Here is a 22675-nt window from a genome sequence, read left to right on the forward strand (position 1 = left end):
TCCTTATTGTATTCTCTCTCAATAAAAAATAATAATAATTGTATCAAATTAAAAGTTCATTATACGATAATAGTGTGTATTTTTGGGTAATATTATAAAGAGGTAAGATTTGACTGTTTGTTTGTTACGAATAGGAAAACACTGGACTGATTTACAAATATTTCATGTAAACCTTAATTATATCAGTAAGTAACATTGGATATATTTTATCGCCGCATTCCCACAGAAATAGAAACTACAGTTTCATGAACGATGGTGCCGGTGACTTTTGAAAGTTTGCCGCGATAATAGTACGTACGCTCAGACCAATTATAGAAGGCATCGCACTCATAGTCACGAACAAAATTGTCTGTCATTTTCTGAGGAAAACGAGCTTAGATTTGGTATATATCTTATACTAAACTAGAAGGTTTTGTCCGTTTATTACACCATTTAACTAGATAAAAAGGTATTTTTACGGAGCTTTGTAACCGACGAACACGATTAGAATTATTTAACATCGATTCTATAGAGACAGCTTTTATAATCGCATTAGATCGTTGATCATGTACTTTGACAGAAAAGTGACACCTAGCGAGGCAGGTCCTATATAGTTGGACTGAGGTACGTACTTAATAAGAACGTCATACAGGCGACTGTCAGCGTACCCATGCTATCTGAAAAACACTTTAGTATGCGGTCGAAGCAGCAAACGTTTGCTACTTAAAAATATAGCTAATTATCTTTAAAAATGTTGAAACAAAACAAGATCACTGTGTATAAGCTATCTCATAGCATTGATGAACGTTCAAACAGCACGCTAGTGAATTGGCTACCTGTGCCTACTTGTAACGTTCCCCCTGAGTGCACTTCACTGATTTCATCGATTGCTACCGTACGATGCTGAACGCTGGCCCTTAGTTAGGAAGCGTTGTATTCCCAAAGCGTAATACCAATTGTTAAATAGTCAATGCATTTATAACCAATGAAAGTTATTCGCAATTTTAACAATAGTCAATATTCATTTATTTCAATTAGGCTTAGTTTACAAGCACTTTCGAAACGTCAGCTTTATGATAATTGTATAATTAGTCGAAAACTTAAAATTAAATTAAATAATTAGGGTTCCAAACCGCCTTGGTCTACAACAAACTCAGCCAGGTCTTTTTCTTTTTTAGTTTATCACCATTTAAAAATACTGTTTATTATCTTTGTCTCTTCTTTCTTAATATATAAATGCGAAAAGTCATTCATCACGATATTTCGAAAACCGTTTGACACACAAAGTTTAAATTTGGCAGAGAGGTAGTCCGACGTCCACTATCACCGCTTGCTGATAAGGATGTCTAAGAGCGGACGAAGTCGCGGATGTCCGCTAGTTTGTTATAAAGTAGCCAGTCATGTAATGTCGTTTAAATAGTCATTACTGCAATTACTGCAAACAAAGTACAGCATGGTTGTAATTGAAGGGGTTTCATTATTTTTCTTTTAATAAATTAGGTAGGCTTAAGCTCCATATCCCCTGTCATTTAAAGATGAAAGGCCTGGCCCTGTATTAGGCCGTAAAATAGGCCAATGATAAGGACTGCGTATGTACCTATATACTTGTTTATATAGAGATAAAGAAATATTAAAAGTAGGTAAATGAATGATGTTTTAAAAATCATGTTTATTTCTGTTAATATAGCTTACTAAGTAACAATAATAACAATAGATCCCAGAAAAAATCACGACAACAGAAATTCAGTGAATTGAGAATTCACCTTTGATTAAACAATAATGGTATTCCGTAATAATACTGTTTAATGTAAATAATATTTTTCTCGTTGTATTATAAAAAGGCAAGAAAATAGACTAATAATGCTGATTGTGAACGATTCAAGGTTTCATATAAAATTAAACTGACGCCGCGCGGTTTTACCCGCGTGGTTTCCGTTCCCGTAAGAATACGGGGATAATATATAGCTTATAGCTTTCCTCGATAAATGGGCTATCTAACACTGAAAGAATTTTTCAAATCGGACCAGTAGTTCCTGAGATTAGCGCGTTCAAACAAACAAACTTTTCAGCTTTGTAATATTAGTATAGATAAAAATAGATTATACTTACATTTTCATCGCTAACAGCTAGTATTTTGTCGCCGAGCTTGAGTCTGCCGTCGTGGTGGGCGGCACCGCCTGCGGCAATGTGTGATATGAAGATTCCGTGGCCACCGGCGTCGTCAGCGCCGCCAGCTATGCCCAGGCCTAGACCACGCACGCCTCGACATAGTGTCACTACCATTGGTCTACGTGCTCTTCTGACTCTCTGTTTAAAACATAAACTTATCTTGTAATCAAATTGTTAAATATTTTATTTTATTGTATTGTACGATAGCCAGACATACACCATGAAGGCTGAAGTCTTGTCAGCCTATGCATTTTTTTATTCTTTACAAGTTAGCCCTTGACTAAAATCTCACCTGATGGTAAGTGATGATGCAGTCTAAGATGGAAGCTAACTTGTTAGGAGGAGGATGATCGGTATCATGCATTTTGTATGCGACACATGAAAAGCCATCACGACATATCACATAAGTGTAAACGTTGCCATATAAAATGTTTGATACCGATTCTGTTCTGATTCGTCACGACACGACAGACAAATATAAATCCGACTTAAATCATTTGGCAGTAACGAAAACCGTCTTTGTTGGTAGGTATGATTATGGAGTTTAGAAGTGGAAGGTCAAGTTCGTAAATTGGCTAAGTATAAACGTAGTTTTTTGTATATTTTCAAAGTTATCATGTATCTAGTCGCACATTTAGCTTCGTTAAGCATTTCGCTTGTAATTTGATTTACAACGATGTTTTTCGAAGGGTCCCTGTGATGCTAACTATGCAAATGTTCAGACAAACTTTCAGCCTTCATAAAATGAGGTTTGTCTGGCTATTACAGGTTTACAATTTACTATTGACTTTTAATACCCCATTTCATTTCTTACAAACTCTGAATAACGGCTTTATGGAGACATATACATACAAAAGAGTGGTTTGAATCAGTTCTGTTTTCTATTAGGTCTCATATAATAGTTTAGTTTGTTAGTATAATGGGAATACTCACTAATCTTACGACATTTCCAGCCTTTTGTAATGCATCTACGGCTACAGAATGTGGGGCGCCTTCTACGGAGATGTCGTTGACCTGCGAATGGATGTGTAGCTGTAGTAAATTACAACACATACCAGAAGTGACCTTTTTTTTATCGCTGCTTAAGAATATTGAAAGAAGCCGGTGTAGTATCATCGTCATCAGCCTTTTTTTAAGCTCCCTGATTGGTCATTACCTATAAAAATCCCTTTTAGAAAAGAAGTTTTGCACTCTAAAACTTCACGCTGCTTCAATGGGTCAGCGAGTCTATATTATAAAATTTACTCTGTTTCGATGTTGACTGGGCTTACATTTTGTACAAGACTATGGTGTTGTAAAACCACCGATTTCCAAACTGTGATAATGCTTGAAAAGAAAACTCGGTAATCTGTTCTCCAAACCCTGACTCAAGCCTCGAACCTTGGACGTTTTGGATTTAATAGGTTAACACAGTAGGTTACCAATCAGGCAGTTAGAAGTCCACATCGACATTTAACTGCCTTATTGGTAACTACTGAGTAACAATGATAAAATTTAGTTTGCATAATTATTAAAGTTTCAACGTCCCTTGTACTCAAAATAATTTATATAATTTGTTTTATTTGTTTACATGTTACATGAAGCCCCGTCAGGGCATTGCTAATACTTAACAGAACTTGTAATTATTAATTACATCTATTAAATGTTGTGACGTGTAAGTAATAAATGAGTTTGAAACTACGAGAATGCCAAAAGGGCAGCAGAAAATCCCGCCTCTTGTAGACCTCTAAAAAGAAGCGGGTATTCTTGAGCGATCCCAAGTAAGTAAGATCTTAATCGAGGGTAAACTTCCCCTTGTTAACAATGGTAATTCGCCGAGGAGAGTTACAAGTTTTCGGATTTCAATTAACTCTTTGAGTTAGTGCGGTGCGGAGTTTAAATATTTTGAAAGTAAATTATTGGCTACATTTTCAGCATTTCTATTCTCAATGGTTAATGCTCACTCTTAACAAACAAATCAAGATAATATTGTGATATCTTAGGCGAAGCTTTTGGGTATTTGCCAAATCAGGAGCAGTGGGTTCTTTATTCAAATCAGACAGGTTCTAGAGCACTGTGATAAAGCCATGTTAATTGACTACAATTTCTATTAAACAGTGTGTCGAATATATTTAGGTAGTTAGGCTCCTTTAATTTATTTAACATGTGGGTTTTTAAAAAAATCATCACCAAACAACTTATGTATACAAAAAAATTGCAATATCAGAGCCCATTTTTGCAGGATGGATAAAGAAATATTATATAATTGTGTTGTTTCTGTAATATCGCATGAATATTAGTTAAGTAAAGTTAGATATTTTAGATCCATATGAATATAGATTGCCTTAATATACCAATCAATCATTCAACAGTTCATATATATGTATATATATATACAAATATATTGATTTTGATTTAATATATTATTATCTAAGTGTAATGTATCTTCTACTTTTCTTTTTATGTGTACACCCGTCATTATGCATTATTCCTTGTATTTATTTTCTCTTTTTTTCGATTGGTTGTCTGGAAGAGATCGCTCATTAGCGATAAGGCCGCCAATTGTACATTAGTTTTTAAGTTAATTTCTTGCCTGTTATTATTATTTTTGGTGTACAATAAAGTATATTTCATTCATTCAGTCATTCAAATAAATAGATAGATATTCTTTATTTGCACACCACAAAGACAAATACAAGTGAAATAAAAACATATTAAGATATATACGCGTACAATACAATCAAGTGTATATACGCGTATAATATATTGCATATCAAAATATATAGTATATATGCAGTAGACCCCCGTAATATGCCAAATTGACGGTTAAACGACATCGTACCAAAAACGATAAATCGATTTTGGCTTTGCTGATAGGGTGGCAACTATACGGCGGGAGGCTCGATCCCCTAGAATAGTCATATTAAGAAACAATTTAGAGGAAGGTTCCAATATTGACTTTAGATATATGACTCATAAAACAAGTGTAGGAGTGCTTGAAAGAAATAAAAATCCAGAGAATAGAGTAAGGTAAAGGGTAAAGTTGCTTCTAAGGAAAATACTGTGATCCAATTCCAAACATTTAGGCAAATAGCCCAATGAGAAGGAAGAAAGATCACATGGCAATATTACGTGGTATTTGGCTGTGTATTTATTTCAGAGCTCACAAGTTTTGAATGAAAGTGCTGTGTGCTGTAGCAACGTACAGGAGTTTTCGTAAGCCGGAACTATTGCGGGAACAAAGTTGTCCGAGTACGCAGTCTCGCGTATTCTACTTTTAATTTTGCGTAGGTACCACTTTTTCATTCAACGTTACACAGTTATAGAGCGGTTTCAGACTAGCGTTTTAAACGCGCGTATGATCTCGTTTTTGGAAGCGCATTAAGGCGATTATAGGCGCGCCTTTTGGCACACACTGAACTCGTACGAACTGTCACATCCCTAAATTCTATATTAATAACGCAGAGCTGCGACACAGATATAAATGACCACTCAGCAATATATTTGCTATATAAACCGTAGTTCTGCCTCCAACAGCCAGTTCTTCTGGTAGTTAGCCGAATTGCTGTCCAGCTACGGACCTGGTTTATGCCCGCTGGTCTGGACTAGTATTATGACTAAGACCCTGACAGCATTAGTTGCCTATAGACCCTTTGCAGGTCGCAAAAGAGATCCATAGTAATAGGGAGTGTTTATCGTAGTGAGAATTATAGATATTTATATAATAAACCTAGTTTCAGTTTATAAAGTGTTTTTTTTTTTTATAAACAACGAGAGGCCGAGACTAACAGAACGCTTCTAAGCTCGTATAAGCGCGAGCCGCGAGAGACCTCCCAGAGATACTGACACGAAACCACCAGTTCGAGCGAAGACGCCGAAATATTAAGAAAACCTCAGCCGCAGATCAAACCTATGACCTCCGTCATTTAAAACCACAGCGCATACCACTGCTGAATAATTGTTAACCACAGTCAAAAGATATCATTAGAAGAGACAGAAACCACTTTAGAAATAATAAAATCCTAAGTTGACTCTGTGGAAATCGAACCCTAGACCACGTAAAATAAGGCTTTACCAGTAACTGTTTCGTCCGTAAGTTGGTAACACCACTTTCATAATTAATATTATTAGAAGAGAAAAGGACCGTTATATTTCCTAAACTTTCTTTCATAAAATCAGTTAACCCTTCTATCCGCTTAAATATTTTAGTAACTAAAAACAATGGACCCTAAAGGCAATAAATTACTTGATGTATTTATTTTGCAGATAGCGCTAGGTGAATGTAATTAGTGGCAATGGGCGGGGCACATAGTTCGAAGAACCGATGGACGTTGTGGTCCCAAAGTGCTGGAATGGCGACCCCGCACTAGTAAGCGCAGTGTTGGCCGACCCCCCACCAGGTGGACTGACGACATCAAGCGAGTCGCAGGGATTCGCTGGATGCCGGTGGCTCAGTATCGTGATGTTTGGAAGTCCCTACAAAAGGCCTATGTCCTGCAGTGGACGTCCATCGACTGATATGATGATGATGATGATGATTGTAATTATATTTAAGTTTACCTGAAGCAAAATATCTCCAGTTTGTAAACGACCATCGTTTTTAGCGGCTCCGTTTGGCGCTATCCTGGTAATGCTGACGTCACCACCGCTTTCGCTCCCCGCTATACTCAGTCCAAGACCACTTACTCCTCTCTCCAAGGTTACGTCTGTGGTTTCCCAAACGTCATCAGGATTTGAAGTGCTTTGGTGCATTAGGTACTGGGAACAAAATGGTTTTTATCACACAAGCGCTAAGCGCTGGAACAAACTTATGATCAATGTTATAAAGTACGAGTATATAAAGAAGAGAGTCATGGTCTATAACTGAATATTTACCCCAAAAATCGGGTTGACATCAGAAGTGGATTAAAAGAGCAAAACACAATTATTTAATGGGAATGTATCAGATCTCATAATTCCCACTAAGAATGTTTACTAATAAACCCTCTAGTGGCAGAGAATAACTAAATAATAACAAAGAATAATCCCAGACTTGTGACGGTTGTATGTAGGGTTAAAGACGTCCTACGTCGACGTTAAAACTAGTTAACACTCAAGTCATTCTCCCCGCCTATCGCAAAATAATCCACGAAGGATTATCCAACAAAATTCAATTTTAAATTTAACGAATTTTACTGCCCATATTTTTTTATACCGGGGACTATATATTAGAATCGATTCTTAAGGAGTAAACTCCAAAAATCGCATTAATTTTGGACTCGAACCCAGGACCTCGTGATCCAACGCTACATTGGCTAACCATTGGACTTGCGAGGAAGAAACCTACATAGAACTATGCGTAATATATGCAAGAGAACGTTAACACTGGAAATGGGAAAAAGAAACTACCGCCTTCACATTTATCAAAATAAAAGAAGTACCTAGTCTGTTTTATATAGGAATGCAATGCAAATGAACGTACATTCATGAACCATAAACATAGCACAGAATGCTGAAATCATAACTCTTCCGTATTCTGGTCATTAATATTCATACCTTGCTTTATAATTTAATCATGTTATGATATCACGGATACAATTCATTAGTTGAACAAATTTACATTAATTTAACAGAGATAATAATATATGTAGCTATAATAAAAAGCTAGCGAATGCTCGCGACTTCGTTTGCGTGAAATTCCGTTTTTCATAAGACCCATAGGAATCAAGGATTTCTTTGGGGATAAAAAGTAGCCCCTGATTCAGTATTGTGCTTCTAGATCTCTTCGTACTAAAATTAACAAAATAAATATTATACCTACGGACAAAGATCTACCTTATAAAAATTTGTCACCGTACGTTATGTTGTTACTTAGGCTGGTTTTAGAGTCACACTGACCGGACGCTGACCGTCGGCGCTCAGCGCGTAGCACGCCGACGCTCAATAGTGCTAGCCAAAAACAGTCAATTATTCTCACGTTTCTGTAGCACCCACGACTTTAATTGATCGTGTGTTGGTCACTGCGTACATGGCGGCTCGACTTGAGCCACGTGGGTGCTGCCGTTTTCACTGCAGAAACGTGAGAATAATTCACCGTCAATGGGGCCCATAGGAGTTCATACATTTCGTCTGTCAGCGCCGACGGTCAGCGTCTTGTCAGCGTGACTCTAAAACCAGCCTTATATGTGGAACCTAGGATTTGGTTTGACAAAGAATATACATTATACATAAACTTCGTGTACCTAACACAAGCAACCAATCGCAAGAAAGGTATCGGCAACCAACGGAGGTTTAGTACCTTATAAATAAGATGTAATTATTTCATTATTAGATTTTAAATAAGCTTTTAAAACAATGCATTATTTAGTCGAATTTTATATACTTGTTTTTTTCTTTTCATTTAAAGCAGTATTTTTTTTTTGTTTTTGTAATAATAATTTTTGATCAGGCTATAAAATAAAAAAAAATGTTTTACGTTTTACCTGAAAACTCCCTGTCATCTGCTCTGGACTGTGCATCATATTTTGTTCTCGACCGCTGTCATAATTACTCACGTTCGCTGCCAACAAAAAATATTATGTAAAATACTGTTAAAATAAATATCGCTTGGAAATAACTACTACATACTCGTAATAGGTATATTCTTCTCTTCGTATTACATAATGGCTAACCACGAAAACATCACCGTTTTTGATTTACGGCCGTGCAATGTTTAGCCAAATTGGCTATTTTACAATGCAGTGGCTAACCATTAGGCGAATTGTAATCATTGTGTTTTAAAATGATACAGATAAAATGTATCTAGTTCAGCAAAGTATTTAACTCTAAAGGACGCCCAAACCTTTGTTCGCATGTTTCAGCAGACTCAGAAGTGATTACAAAAATAAAAAAAAACTAGAAAGAAAAGAAAAATGTCGAACAAAGGTGATTCACAACATTTGTCAGGACAACTTAATTTACAAATCAAACTGTAACCAAAATAAGACCCTAGAATGGCAGAGAATGATTAAGTGAAGTCGCGCACTTGTGAACGATGTGTGTAGGGTTAAAGGATTCTTTGACTGTTAACAAACACACCCCTTTTGCACTCAAGTCACTCTCTCCGCCTATCCCAAGTAACCCATAAAGAATTACACAACAAGAGATGTGGACGGCTCGAACGCCACGAGCACACTGAAGCCGTCCGTACCGCAAGTCGTTGCAACGGGGCGATAACACATGAAACTGTGTTTTGACAAACCCTGCGTGAACCATAGCCTGTATATTAATCGAGGCTATTATATAATCTATCTTTATTTTAAATTTAAGCCAAATCGGTTCAGTAGTAGCGGCTTGAAGAAGTAACAAACATACACTTACACAGAAACTTCGTCTTAATAATATAGTCTCACCTTTATTAAATTAGTCTGATATGATTAATTCTGACGAAGTAGTAAATAAACGCGGTTTTTAAGAAATAAAAAATGTTTATTTTAAATTCTCAGTATAGAATTACAATGCCGTCCTTTAATCGATTAAAAAAGAACAGAAGTTATTAGGAGATTCGAGCTCAGCAGTGGCTGAGCTCGAGTCTCCTCTCAGAGTAAGAGGTGTTAGGCCAATAGTACACAATACGGTCCCAATGCGGATTGTAAATTTAATTTTAAGTTTTCGACTAATTATTATCACCATTATCTTATAATATTACTACCTGACCTTTCGAAAGTGCTTGTAACCTAAGCCTAATTGAAATATATGAATATTGACTATTGGCAGACTTCAAACACGTAGAGTATAAAAAAATCTCTGGTATGCAGGTTTCCTCACGATGTTTTCCTTCATCGTTTAAGACACGTGGTATTTAATTTCGTAAGTATCACGTGTCTGAAACCTACTGTTATAAAAATACCAGTAATGCAAATCTACTGTTCTATATCTAGCCTTATTTAATTTCATGATTTTCGAATAAATCGCATCTTATAAATCAATACTTAATATTATAAAGCTGAAGAGTTGTTTGTTTGAACGCGCTAATCTCAGGAACGACTGGTCCGGTTTGAAAAATTCTTTTAGTGTTATATAGCCCATTTATTAGAGGTATTCCTATGGGGACGAGAACCAGGCACGTAAAACCACGCGGCGTCAGCTAGTTATTCATAAAGATTGCTTAAATCTACACCAGCATAGACCTAAAGCTAGAACAAGAGCATTATTTCTTGATCTTTTAATGAAAACGAAAGCTTGTTCTTAGCGTTCAAGGCGGGTTTTAGTCTATAATTTATAATTCTACAATATATAGAGGTAAAGTTTGTGTGTTGTAGAAGGTAATCACTGGATCTACTGAACCAAATTTAAAAATTCTATTACTAACAATAATGGCAAAAAGCCACGTTATTTGTGAGTGTCATAGGTTATATTTTATACCCATATTCTCACGGGAACAGGAACAATGCGAGTGAAACCACGGGGTGTCAGCTAGCAACTTATTATAACAACAGTCAATCAATTAATTTTATTTCACATTTAAGATCTTTGGTTCTTCAATAGTGTCATGAAATTTTAAATACGGCATAATATTTCAATTCCCAAAAATAGATAAAGAGTGAATAGAATTTTAATTAATAATACTCAATAAATACATAATTACGATTAAAATTGAAGTGTCTGTCTGTGATTTGAAGATAACTCTGTATTTTTGGTACTAATAGTTATTTACACGACACAAACAAGCTTTTTAAAGTTTTTGTTAGTCTTTCTGTTAGTCTGGGCTAGTCTATGGAATGGCTAAAACAATTTTAACAGGACTTTCATTGGAAGAGGTTATGGAGCAACATATATATAATCGAAATTTTCTTAGACCCATCCTTGCTTTCATAGACAATCTTGCGTTACGAAATATCAAATTGCCGTAGGTAATCGTAGTTAAGATGTGCCAATTAATCTCGTTCTGATTTTGTTTTTGAGAAAATAAATGTGATTAAATCGTAAATTCGGTGTAGTTTTTGGTGTAATTCGTACTGTAGGCATATAACAAAGGATTTAGACATTTCATTATTTTGAAAATACGTTTAACTTAAATGAAATATGTGTTTTTTGTGACAAGACGGGTTTGTTATGATAATAAGAAATCTGAAGAAACTCCGAGTATAGGCTAATTTTTATCCCGAAATAATCCATGGTTCCCGCGGAATTTGTGAAAACAAAATACGCGTACGAAGTCGCGGGCGTCCGCTATGCAATGAATACATTTAAATCACGTTCCTCATTGATATAACCGCAGTAATATTCGAATGAACACAACATCGATTCTATTTATTTGTGGAAACATTATACGCACTGATTGTGTCGTTACATATTATTGTTAGTTAGAATTAACATTTGAAATTGCTACATATGCAAATAATGTGTTATTCTGCTGTAATAATAGAAGCTTAATTTAATGATACTTAATGTATTTAATAAATACGAGTACATAATAATGCAAAATAACTGGTCTTTGTTAAGAAGTTATAATACAAATAATTTTAATAATATTAAATAACTATTATAGAAATAAAATAATTTAAATTTGAATTTGAAATTTGGTTCTAGTAAAACTCCTTGTAACATAGCTAGTTCGGGAAGTAAAAGTATAGTACTTCTTGATATAGCTCTGTCACATCAGGTAATCATTTACCCTGACAGATAAGTTGAACCTAACTGACAGTTGTCTGCGTACAAATAAAATAGTTAAGGCGGATTTTAATTTGTCTGACGTGTCGTGTTGTGAGGCATCAAAACAGAATCGTGTTGAATTCGAATTGCGTCACGACACAACACGTCAGACAAATATAAATCCGGCATTAGACGTATGTGTCAGAGACGGGTTGACATTAGAAGCGGCTTTAAAGAACAAAACACGATTATTGATTGGGGACCTATCAGGTCTAACAATTCCTACTAAGAATGTTACTAATAAACCTTTGAGTGGCAGAGAATAACCTTAAGTGAAGTCCCGGACTTGTGACCCATGGATGTAGGGTTAAAAACGTCTTTTAAAACTAGTTAACACTCCTCTTCTCCACTCAAGTCATTCTCCCCGTCTATCCCAAAATTATCCATGAAGTATTATCCAACAAAAGGTGTGGACGGATCGAACGTCTCGACAAGAATGAGCTAGTCGCCTATATCGCCAGCACTCGGTCTCCCACTACTTCCCACCTAACTTTAACTTCGTACTATCTTGGCTCGTGTCGTCACGATCACCGATCTGAAGTCCTCGCGCCGAACGTGCTCTCCGAGGCACCTTCAACTAAACATTTGGGATGCTACTAGGATTTTTTAGAAGAAATAAAAACTGAGTAGTTTTTTTACTTGGACCCAGATACTCATATTTCAAAGCATAGTCTAACCATGGAAGGAGTCAATGACGGGCATAAAAAAGCTTATAGCTTACTAAGCAACATTTCAGAATCATATTTAAATTTTATTTGTTCAGTTGAGACTGGAGAATTTATTTCTCTATGGTTACGTGCTGAAAAATGTTCATATTTTAGAATTTAAACTATCGTGAGTGTAACGGAATCTTCACTCCCCACCACTCAACCTCTCTCCCAGCGCGCAATGCGAGCAATAGCGCGTCGCGCAGCCGCTTCGCAGTTTGGATCGTGCCGCGATGCAAGAACCAGCTCATGACTAAGGACCCCGTATGGGTTCGAAACTAGTCGGGCATACTCCGACCTAATATCACGTGAGTTTTAGCCGTGTTTCATAATCAATTAATGTTCATATTATCTGTAATAGGTATATCTATAAGGTTTTGAACGAGGCAGTAACATTTTTATGCTGATATTCCTATAGTAATTCCAGTGAGTAGAGAGAAAGTAATTACAGCTTTAATTACTAGTTCGTCGTAGCCAACGCGATATTAATCTTGCCCTCGGTCATATATCACAAAATTGCTTCTTAGGGTCCCCATAATTGAATGGATAGAACGAGGCTCGTATACTTTACTGGCTTTTTTTCATGACTTTATCCGTGTCTTTTTTACTTCGGATACTATTTTTTCTGTGTGGTGTTCCAAACTAGAAATTCGTTTTAACCGACTTCAAAAAAAAGGAGGAGGTTTCTCAATTCGACCGTATATATATATTATGTGTGTTTATAAGTCAATGTCAAAACTGTGAACTTACGTTCATTTTGAATCGCTATTAATACTTATGTTTATTCCAATCAGCTGGCCTTTTCACTATGTTGGTCTTTACTATCAACCAATTAAAATAAACACCAAATCAATTGAGATGGACATTCTGGTCATCTACCTACTGTATGATATTCACCCGTAGGCACCGGATGACATTTATTTCATTTTCGCCTAAGTCAAGTAACATACGCCAAAGATAGTGAATTAGCCTGCAGAAAGCTAATTCACTAACTTTGATGTATGTTAGGTTGATATATATTATAAGAAATTGAGATTCTATGTAACAAATGTCTTGAGACAACCCTAAGCTAATTCACTTACTTTGACGTAGGTATGTTGACATAATACCTACCTATACGAAATTGAGATTATCGGTAACAAATGACAACCCTAGTGACTATGACAGATGACATTTCTCAGTTGGTTTGAAGTTTATTTTAATAAGTTGTTAATAAAAACCTAATTAGTGACTAGGGCAGCAGAAAACCAAATCACTAACTTTGACGTTTGTGGATATACGAAATTTACCAATTAGATATTGTCAGTAATTCTCAAGTCACGTGATTTCGTATTCACTGTTTATTTAATGCTAGTTCTGATCAAAATTCAGATTATAGAAAAAAAATATCATTATTGTCAACTGACAACCCTTCATAGATATCATAGAGTATTGAATTGAATGGCAGAGCAATTAGTTATTTTACTGCGCGATACAGTAAAAAGAGGCTAGCCAACAATCAAGCTACAAGAATAATTTACGTTCTCAAATGTATCCGAAATTGCTGAAAAAATATTCTGGCATTGAAAATTCCAAGCATAAATTCGCAAAAGTTGTAGTTCGGTTTTTCACATCCGATAGTTTATATCCGCAATACGGCACTACGCATTACGACCGCAGATGCCGTTGACAACTTTTTGTTACTTTTATTGTTCGGCGGGAGATTGCAGACTGAATTTGTATCTCTGTATTGTAGGCTCCGACTGTGGCAACATTGTGATAAGATAAATTTTATTAAAATACTAGCCAAATGCTTGCTACTTGAAAGAAATATTTATGTATGCATATACTAAATCCATACTCAATGAAAATACATTTGATTAGTTATACTTACAATATTTTGTATAATCTATACTAATATACTTATACTAATATTATAAGAGGTAAAGCTTGTAAGTTTGTAAGTTTGTCACATTCTTTGAATGGGGTAATCTTCGGAACTACTGGTCTGATTTTAAAAATTCTTTCACCAGTAGAATGCTACATTATCGGGGAGTGCTGTAGGCTATATTTTATATTGGTGTCATATATATTAGCAGAGTTATCACAGTTTTTGTCATACAGGTCGGACTGAAAATCCTCTTAAACAGACTTATTCGCATGCGCTGCCTTAACTATTGTGTAAAATTGAAATTAATGTATAGAGACTTTACGTTCTTCAAAAAAGTTCTACAAAAAAGTCCGCGACACCATGTATCTGTCTTCTATATATTAGCAGATTTAGTACCTTTTGTGTTTTAAAAATTATTAATTTTATATACTTAGGTTTACGTCATTATTTATACAACTAAACTTTAATCCTTATTAAAATAAATTATTTAATAATCACAAGGATATTATGGAGATAAGATTTGCCCTTTACAGTATGTTAATTAGTTAAATAGTTTCGGAGATAGTACAAAATTTCTAAAAGACGCAGAAATTCCGCAATATGACGCCCGGCGCTTTCATTTACGTAGTTCCCGTTCCCGTGTGAATATGGGGATCAAACATAGCCTATGACACTCGCGGGTGTAGGTAAGGTAGGGGTAGGGTAGGGGTAGGTTTGGGGTAGGGTAGGGGTAGGGTGGGGTAGGGTTGGGGTAGTCGTAGGGTAGGGGTAGGGTAGGGAATATGGCTTTAGTATGGTTAAAAATATTAAACATTTTTATATACTTACATTTATTTATTTATTAAAATATAGTATACTATTTCTCTAAGCCAAATATATTAATAATTTCTTATTAATTTCAGAAAAAGAACCGTTGACTTACTTAAGATCGTAACATTAAAGATAATAGTATAAAAGGTCACAATTATTAAATTTACAGTTGCTCTGTTAGTTGGTAAGTCCGACATTCACGTACGCTATTCATATGGGAAATATGTATAAGTACGAGATAAAGTTATGAAAACTGAAATGAAGAAATTTTCTCCCCACTCAACCACTGGGGAAAACAAAAGCAATTCATCCACGTCTCGTTGTATTGTTATCAAAACTGGGAACTTTGAATATTTGAAATTCACCGTAAAGCGTTCCAGATAAAGACATCATTCCAATTTTAGCTTGCATTTCACAAGTGGTTCAAAGAAATTGTTTGTAAATGAAAAGAATATACTTTATAAGTATATTTTTTCAACTAGCGACCCTACCAGGCTTTGCATGTGTACTACGTAGATACTAATATTCATCATCATCATCATCAGCCGATAGACGTCTACTGTTGGACACAAGCCTCTTGCATCCACAAACACAGCTGTCTCAAGCCGCCAGCATTCAACCGCACCATACAACTCGATTGATATCCTCGGTCCACAGGGTCGACCAACAATGTGCTTTCCGGTGCGGAATCGCCATTCCAGCACCTTGGGACTTCAACGCCCATCGGCTCTTCGAACTACGTGGCCTGCCCATTGCCACTTCAGCTTCGTGACTCGCTGAACTATGTTTGTGTCATAAAGTTTTTTGTTTAACATCCCAACATCAACCCCTTTTTCATCTACCTACGAATTTTTTTTTTTTATTATTTTTTTTTTTTTTATTATTTACAAGTTAGCCCTTGACTACAATCTCACCTGATGGTGATGATGCAGTCTAAGATGGAAACGGGCTAACTTGTTAGGAGGAGGATGAAAATCCACACTCCTTTCGGTTTCTACACGACATCATACCGGAACGCTAAATCGCTTGGCGGTACGTCTTTGCCGGTAGGGTGGTAACTAGCCACGGCCGAAGCCTCCCACCAGTCAGACCTGGACCAATTAAGAAAATCTCAATCTGCCCAGCCGGGGATCGAACCCAGGACCTCCGTATTGTAAATCCACCGCGCATACCACTGCGCCACGGAGGCCGTCATATAGAATCAACGAAAGAAAATAGAAACTCCCAAATTAAACTAAGCTTAGAGTCAACCCTTAGTCAAAGGCCGCAAGCCGGGCTATGTTTGTGTGAGAACTACTCTTTAATCATTCAGGAACTGGCTCTGTGCAAATAGCTCTGTGCAAACTCGACAATGACCGGGCTGTGCTAAATCGGCACTTATATATTCAGTTCATGTGTCAGTGTATGGGTTTCATTAAGTAGTAATGTGGGTTAACGTCAGGTGTTTGCGGTGATAACTGACGTCTTCAAGCACGGGTAGGAATTTATATGTAAATACGCCGGGACGGGCTTAACGTCTTAACTTAAGCATAGTTTCTGAAACTCATTTTGCATTCTGCTAAATATTGAAATATAAAAATGTTTTTCAAATCTTAAAATACATTTTAATTTAAAACAATAATTTTGATAGGTTACTAGAAAAATACACCTTATTAAATTATACTTAATTATAAATAAAATAAATAAATAAAATCTTTATTCACCAAAAAAATATACATAAAACCATAACATTGCCTGTGGTCTCCACACTAGATTGATCTGTATCGTGGAGACCAGGTAGGATTTTCTAATGCTTTCCGTTGGACTAGGACTAATTACAAAAATTACAATAAATAGGACTACATTACAAAAAGAAAAACATTACAAAAAAGAAAAGTAAAGTAAAACAGTAAGCAGAAACATTAGATGGTGTACACAATTATTTTAGCTTATTTCATATTTGCATTGAGTAATTCTTCAGTGTCTGTATAAGTTAAACTTTTTAACCAATTAGTTATTGTTAGACTTGCCTGATTTACTGAGAGGTTGCAAAGATCACAGGACCTTGCAACAAAGTTGTAGACTTTTGCATCGACATATGGTGTGAATCGTCGAGCGAACTCAGTTTTCGCAATTGGGAGATTGACCTTGACTATTCTTTTTCCAAATACCTTTTTTACATTTGGGGATTGTAGCAATTGTCTATGTTTTGACAAAGCTGCTTTTAATATAAAGAGTTGACGAACTGTAAGCACCCCACTATCTTTATGTAGTAGTGCGGTTGAATATTTGTATGGTTTTTTTAGCATTACTTTTAATACTGATCGTTGAGCTCTCTCTAGATCTATTAAAATTGTCTTTGCTGCACTTCCCCAAGATAGAATGCAATAGTTAAGAAGCGACTGGCATAATGAAGTGTATACTAATGTTAGGGTTGACGCGTTCGCTATATCGCGTATTTTTTTCATTATACCGATGATTTTTCTGACTCGTTTAGAAAGGAAAGCAATGTGTGGTCTGAAGGAGAGCTTATTATCGATCTGGATCCCAAGATATTTAATGACGTCGACCTGACCAATTTCATCACAAGCACACTGAGCCGTTATGTGGCGTTTTGCATTTGTTACGCCACAACTGTGGATCTTAAGGCCATTGTTTCGTTTTTTGGGAGCGGAAGCTGCAGTTTTATGAAAGCACAGGTATTTTGTTTTGTCTATATTCAGCGTCAGTAAATTGTGGCTAAGCCAATTCGATAAAGCAGATATTCCCGACTGTGCATTTCGATAAGTTTCTTCCCAAGTTATACCATGGAATAGTAAGGCAGTATCATCGGCGTAACAGATGATGTCAGCGTTCTTGAGTGGTATACTGTGTATATCGTTAATATATAATATAAATAGCGTCGGTCCGATTATGCTACCTTGAGGTACACCAAAATTGATACTTTGCACGTCACTTTTTAAATTAGATATTTTTGTACACTGCTTTCTGTTGGTTAAGTAACTTTTAAACCACTCAAGTGGTATGCCTCTTATACTGTTGCATTCGAGTTTTCTTAGTAAAACCGGGATGGACACAGTATCAAAGGCCTTTGCCAAGTCCAGGAATAAACCTATGCAACCTTTTTGCTGGTCGAGATGGGCAGATACAGTAGATGTTAGAAGACGGACAGCATCCTCCGCAGATTTATTATGCCTAAACCCAAATTGCCTCCCTGATAGTATGTTATGGGACTCTAAGTAAGACATAAGTCTCTTGTTAACTATTTTTTCCAACAATTTGGAGAAGGTTCCAAGCAATGATATGGGTCGATAGTTTTCAGGCTTGTCTTTGGGGCCAGCTTTATATATTGGGCTTACCAATGCTATTTTCCACTCTTCGGGAAATACACCTGTGCTTAAGCTTAAGTTAAAAATGGTAGTTAGTGGGTCAATTATTTCTTTAGCCGTTTGTTTAACAAGTTCGTTGTTTATTTCGTCATAGCCTGAAGCTTTCCCATTCTGGAGTTGTGAAATAAGTGCTTCTACTTCATAATTGTCTGTAGGGGTCATAAAAAAGGAATCACGTGTAGAGTGATTTTGTTTTATGTTAGTTGCTATAGACTCTTCGGTTTCACCAATATTTGATAGTATATTATTTGCTAAATGTTGTCCTAATGTTGAGAAATAGTTATTACATGAGTTGAGAGATTGTGTTTTTTGTGTGGTTCCGAGAAGTTCATCTATTTTAGTGTGAGAATTTTTGGAATTGCATATATTTTTTATAGATTTCCATAACTTTTTGGAGCTCTTAGAGCTTTTTTCTAGTTCTTTCCTTTCGTATTCAGTTTTAAGTTTCCGTAAAAGGCTATTACAAAAATTTCGGTACCTCTTGTATGTAATTTTTAAAATCTCATTGTCCGAGTCTGCTCTAAACTGCAAATGCAACTTGTCTCGGTGTTTCATGCACTTTAACAGACCATGCGTTATCCAAGGCTTTAGGTTGAACCTTGACCTAGTTATAGTGACTATTTCTGTATGGCGATTTATGATGTTTAGCAGTCGAGACATGAAGGAGTTTACTGCCAAGTTCACATCACGGCTTTCGTTAATAGATGACCAGTCTTCACTTCCCAAGTCTAGTTTTATAGCTTCAATATTTCGTTTTAGTCTCTTCCTTGGTAACCTGTCAGAATTCAATTTTAGTGAGAACCCAGTAATGGCTATATCATGATCTGTTATGTCTGAAGTGCAGACTATACCAGTTGCTTTCCCAGTTGTTCGGGTCATTATGTGGTCTAAACAAGCATCTCCTCTTGTCGGCAAAGTTATGCTAGGCAGTAATCCATGCTCGGCGATTAAGCAGAGATATTCAGTATAGCTAACATTATTTACAGATTTCAATATATTTATATTGATATCTCCACAGACAATTAAATTGGCGTACTGTTTTAATTCGTCGAGTAGATTGTCCAGTGACTGAAGGAAAAGGTCTGCATTTTTTCCAGATGGTGAGCGGTAGATACCAACTATTGTTACTAAGTTTTTTAATTGTATCAGAATACAGTCTGATTCACTCAATTGAGGTTCTTTTAAGGTAACACTGTGGGAGTTTTCCACATATACAACCACACCTCCATTTTGATTTCTTATTCTCTCAGTTTTATAAGATGAGTATCCTGGTATATGGGGTATAATTGGATTACCACTTAGCCAACATTCACATAAAACAATGACATCAATTTTTGAATTCAAACGCCTAAAAGTCAAATAGAAATTGTCAAAATTTTTTTCTATACTTCGTATGTTGAAAGTTAGCACTTTGAAATTGTATCCTGAAGAAAGTGTATTGTTACACTGTTCTGGATAGCTTATTGAGACGCATTCAATTTGCATTTCGTCTATCTCACTACCCAGGTCGTCTGGGTTCATAGTGAAGTATATAATTGTTTTTTCCTAAAGGTACTTTATGAAATTTAAAATGTGAGTATGTAGTTACCCTAGCGGAGTGGTAGTGTAGTATATATAGAGTAAGTATTAATTGGGTGATTGTGTTGGCATGCAACATGTAAGCCAAGATAACTATGTCAAAGTATCCTAAATGTAGCTCACTTTTTACATACAGAAAAAGTTTACATAAGAGAATATACAATAATAACAGAATAAGAATAGCAAGGAAAATCAGAATTACAAAGCCCAAGCAATGACACTTAACAACACATTGTAGTAGACTAAAGAAGACTATAAAATTATCTTCACCTAAGCAATTTAACAATGTTTTAGTAGGTAGTAGGAAATATCTCAAGAAAGTAACAATCCCACACAGATAATAATATTTCTCTTGTGTTTTTTTAAGATAGTGTGACAAGTTAATTTGCATTTTACAACAATCCATTAATATTATAGTTATACAATACATATTTAAATAAATAATTCTAGTATAATAAAGATTTGTTTTCTTTCCCTGAAATCTAAAAAAGTAATATTTATTTTGCATTTTACAACAATACATTAATATTATAGTTTTACAATACATTTTTAAATGAATAATTTTAGTATAATAAAGATTTGTTTTATTTCCTTGAAATCTGAAAAAGTAATATTTATTTTGCATTTTACAACAATACATTAATATTATAGTTTTACAATACATTTTTAAATGAATAGTTTTAGTATAATAAAGATTTGTTTTATTTCCTTGAAATCTGAAAAAGTAATATTTATTTTGCATTTTACAACAATACATTAATATTATAGTTTTACAATACATTTTTAAATGAATAATTTTAGTATAATAAAGATTTGTTTTATTTCCTTGAAATCTGAAAAAGTAATATTTATTTTGCATTTTACAACAGTACATTAATACTATACTTTTACAATACATTTTTAAAGAAATAATTCTAGTATAATAAAGATTTGCTTTCTTTCCTTGAGATCTGGAAAAGTAGTATTTATTTTGCATTTTACAACAATACATTAACATTATAGTTTTACAATACATTTTTAAATAAACTATTTTAATATAGTAAAGATTTGTTTTATTTCTTTGAGATCTGAAAAAGTAGTATTTATTTGGCGTTTTACAACAATTTAATGTAATTTTACACAACATTTTTAAAATATATATTTTTACAATGATAAAAATTAGGTTTGTTTCCTTGTGATCTGATAAAATAATAGTTATTTTAATTTTACAGCGATATAATACAATTTTACAAAACATTATTAAAAATGAAATTTTATAATAATAAAGATATGGTTGTCTTTCTTTAAATCTGGAAATATAATAGGTTAGTCTAGTTATAGGACAAAAATTAAATATGTTTAGGAGGTTATAACATTGATGTATTATTTGGTGTTGTTTTATTTTTATTGATAAGTCGCTCCAGATCTCCTTGATTGCGCATAACAATAGCAGGTTTCCCTTCGCGCTCTCGGACATAAATAGTCCCGTTATTGCACCAGCAGAAGGCATATCCCATTTCTTTTGCTTTAGAACGACACTCACGAAAAAATTGCCTGTTTCTCTGTGTAAGTCGCTCGTTTATGAAAACTTTCTGTGAAGGACCGGGAAGGCTCAAGTCGATGCTTGTTATATTTCGACGTGATTTTGACGCTTTGAGTAGTTCGTCCCGCTTAGTGCGCCGTAATAACCGTACAACGATCGGGCGGGGGTACTTTCTCGCGTTACCCGTGGCGTTAACAGCCGAAAGGACGCGAGGGCCCGCTCGAGCAGACCAGTCTATATCATGATCGGATACTTCCACACCAACTTTTCTCGCCATGACTAAGGCTAAATGTGTTGTATTCTCGTTGGGGCATTCGGGGATGCCACATAGCTCAATCTCGTTTTTAAGATGACTCTGAGCCTGTATATTAATTTCCATCTGTAACTCACCAATAGTACATTTCAAAAGGTCAATTTCCTCGTTGCGGCGCTCGAGTGCGCAAAGTCGCACTTCGTTGGTGGCCACGGTACCCGCTAGAACGTCGAGTCTCTCATGACAACGGTTCAATGATGCTGTAGCCTCCTCTAAACTCTCTTTGAGGCATGATATCTCGCCTGTGAGGATTCTTACTGCTGACAAAAGACTTTGTACATCGGACGTGTCACCGTTATTTGAGGTCTCAGCTGATTTCTCCGGTCTCTTACGAAGCGTTATGTTAGGAGCGTCTGCACTTTGCCTTACCGGGGTCGAGCTGTTGTCTACACCTTTCTTATCTTGTGCACTGCACTCAGGGCATAGCCACTTATTTACACGGTCAGGTGTAAGTGAATTGAGGTTAATGCATCCACTGCAAAAATATCTCTTACAATCTGGTGCACTGCATCCGATAGACGAGGTTCCTTTAATGATTTTTAAACACCCGGCACACTTCATTTTTACTCGCAATAGGTAAATTAAATAGTATACGCGTCAGTCAGCTGACAGTTCAATGGCTTTACGCGCGGTCGGTACAGTGCGCGGTCTGTGACATTTTGTTTAAATTGACTATTTACGATGTACTTTTGAGGATTTGACACAATC

The 22675-nt window shown here is 35.6% G+C and overlaps 1 protein-coding gene across 2 annotated transcripts in view; it reads right to left on the reverse strand.

The window, feature by feature from the left end:
- Nucleotides 1-22675, reverse strand: part of LOC112053715 (disks large homolog 2) — a 52516-nt gene that overhangs the window by 15381 nt on the left and 14460 nt on the right. For both annotated transcript variants that reach the window (XM_024093232.2, XM_024093224.2), the window contains exons 3-6: nucleotides 8589-8665; nucleotides 6688-6885; nucleotides 3082-3162; nucleotides 2089-2286 (exon numbers count right to left, since the gene is read on the reverse strand). In XM_024093232.2, coding sequence (XP_023949000.1) covers nucleotides 2089-2286; nucleotides 3082-3162; nucleotides 6688-6885; nucleotides 8589-8665 — 554 coding nt within the window. The remainder of the gene's footprint in view (nucleotides 1-2088; nucleotides 2287-3081; nucleotides 3163-6687; nucleotides 6886-8588; nucleotides 8666-22675) is intronic.

Source organism: Bicyclus anynana, chromosome 12, assembly GCF_947172395.1.
Source record: "Bicyclus anynana chromosome 12, ilBicAnyn1.1, whole genome shotgun sequence".
Taxonomy (NCBI): domain Eukaryota; kingdom Metazoa; phylum Arthropoda; class Insecta; order Lepidoptera; family Nymphalidae; genus Bicyclus; species Bicyclus anynana.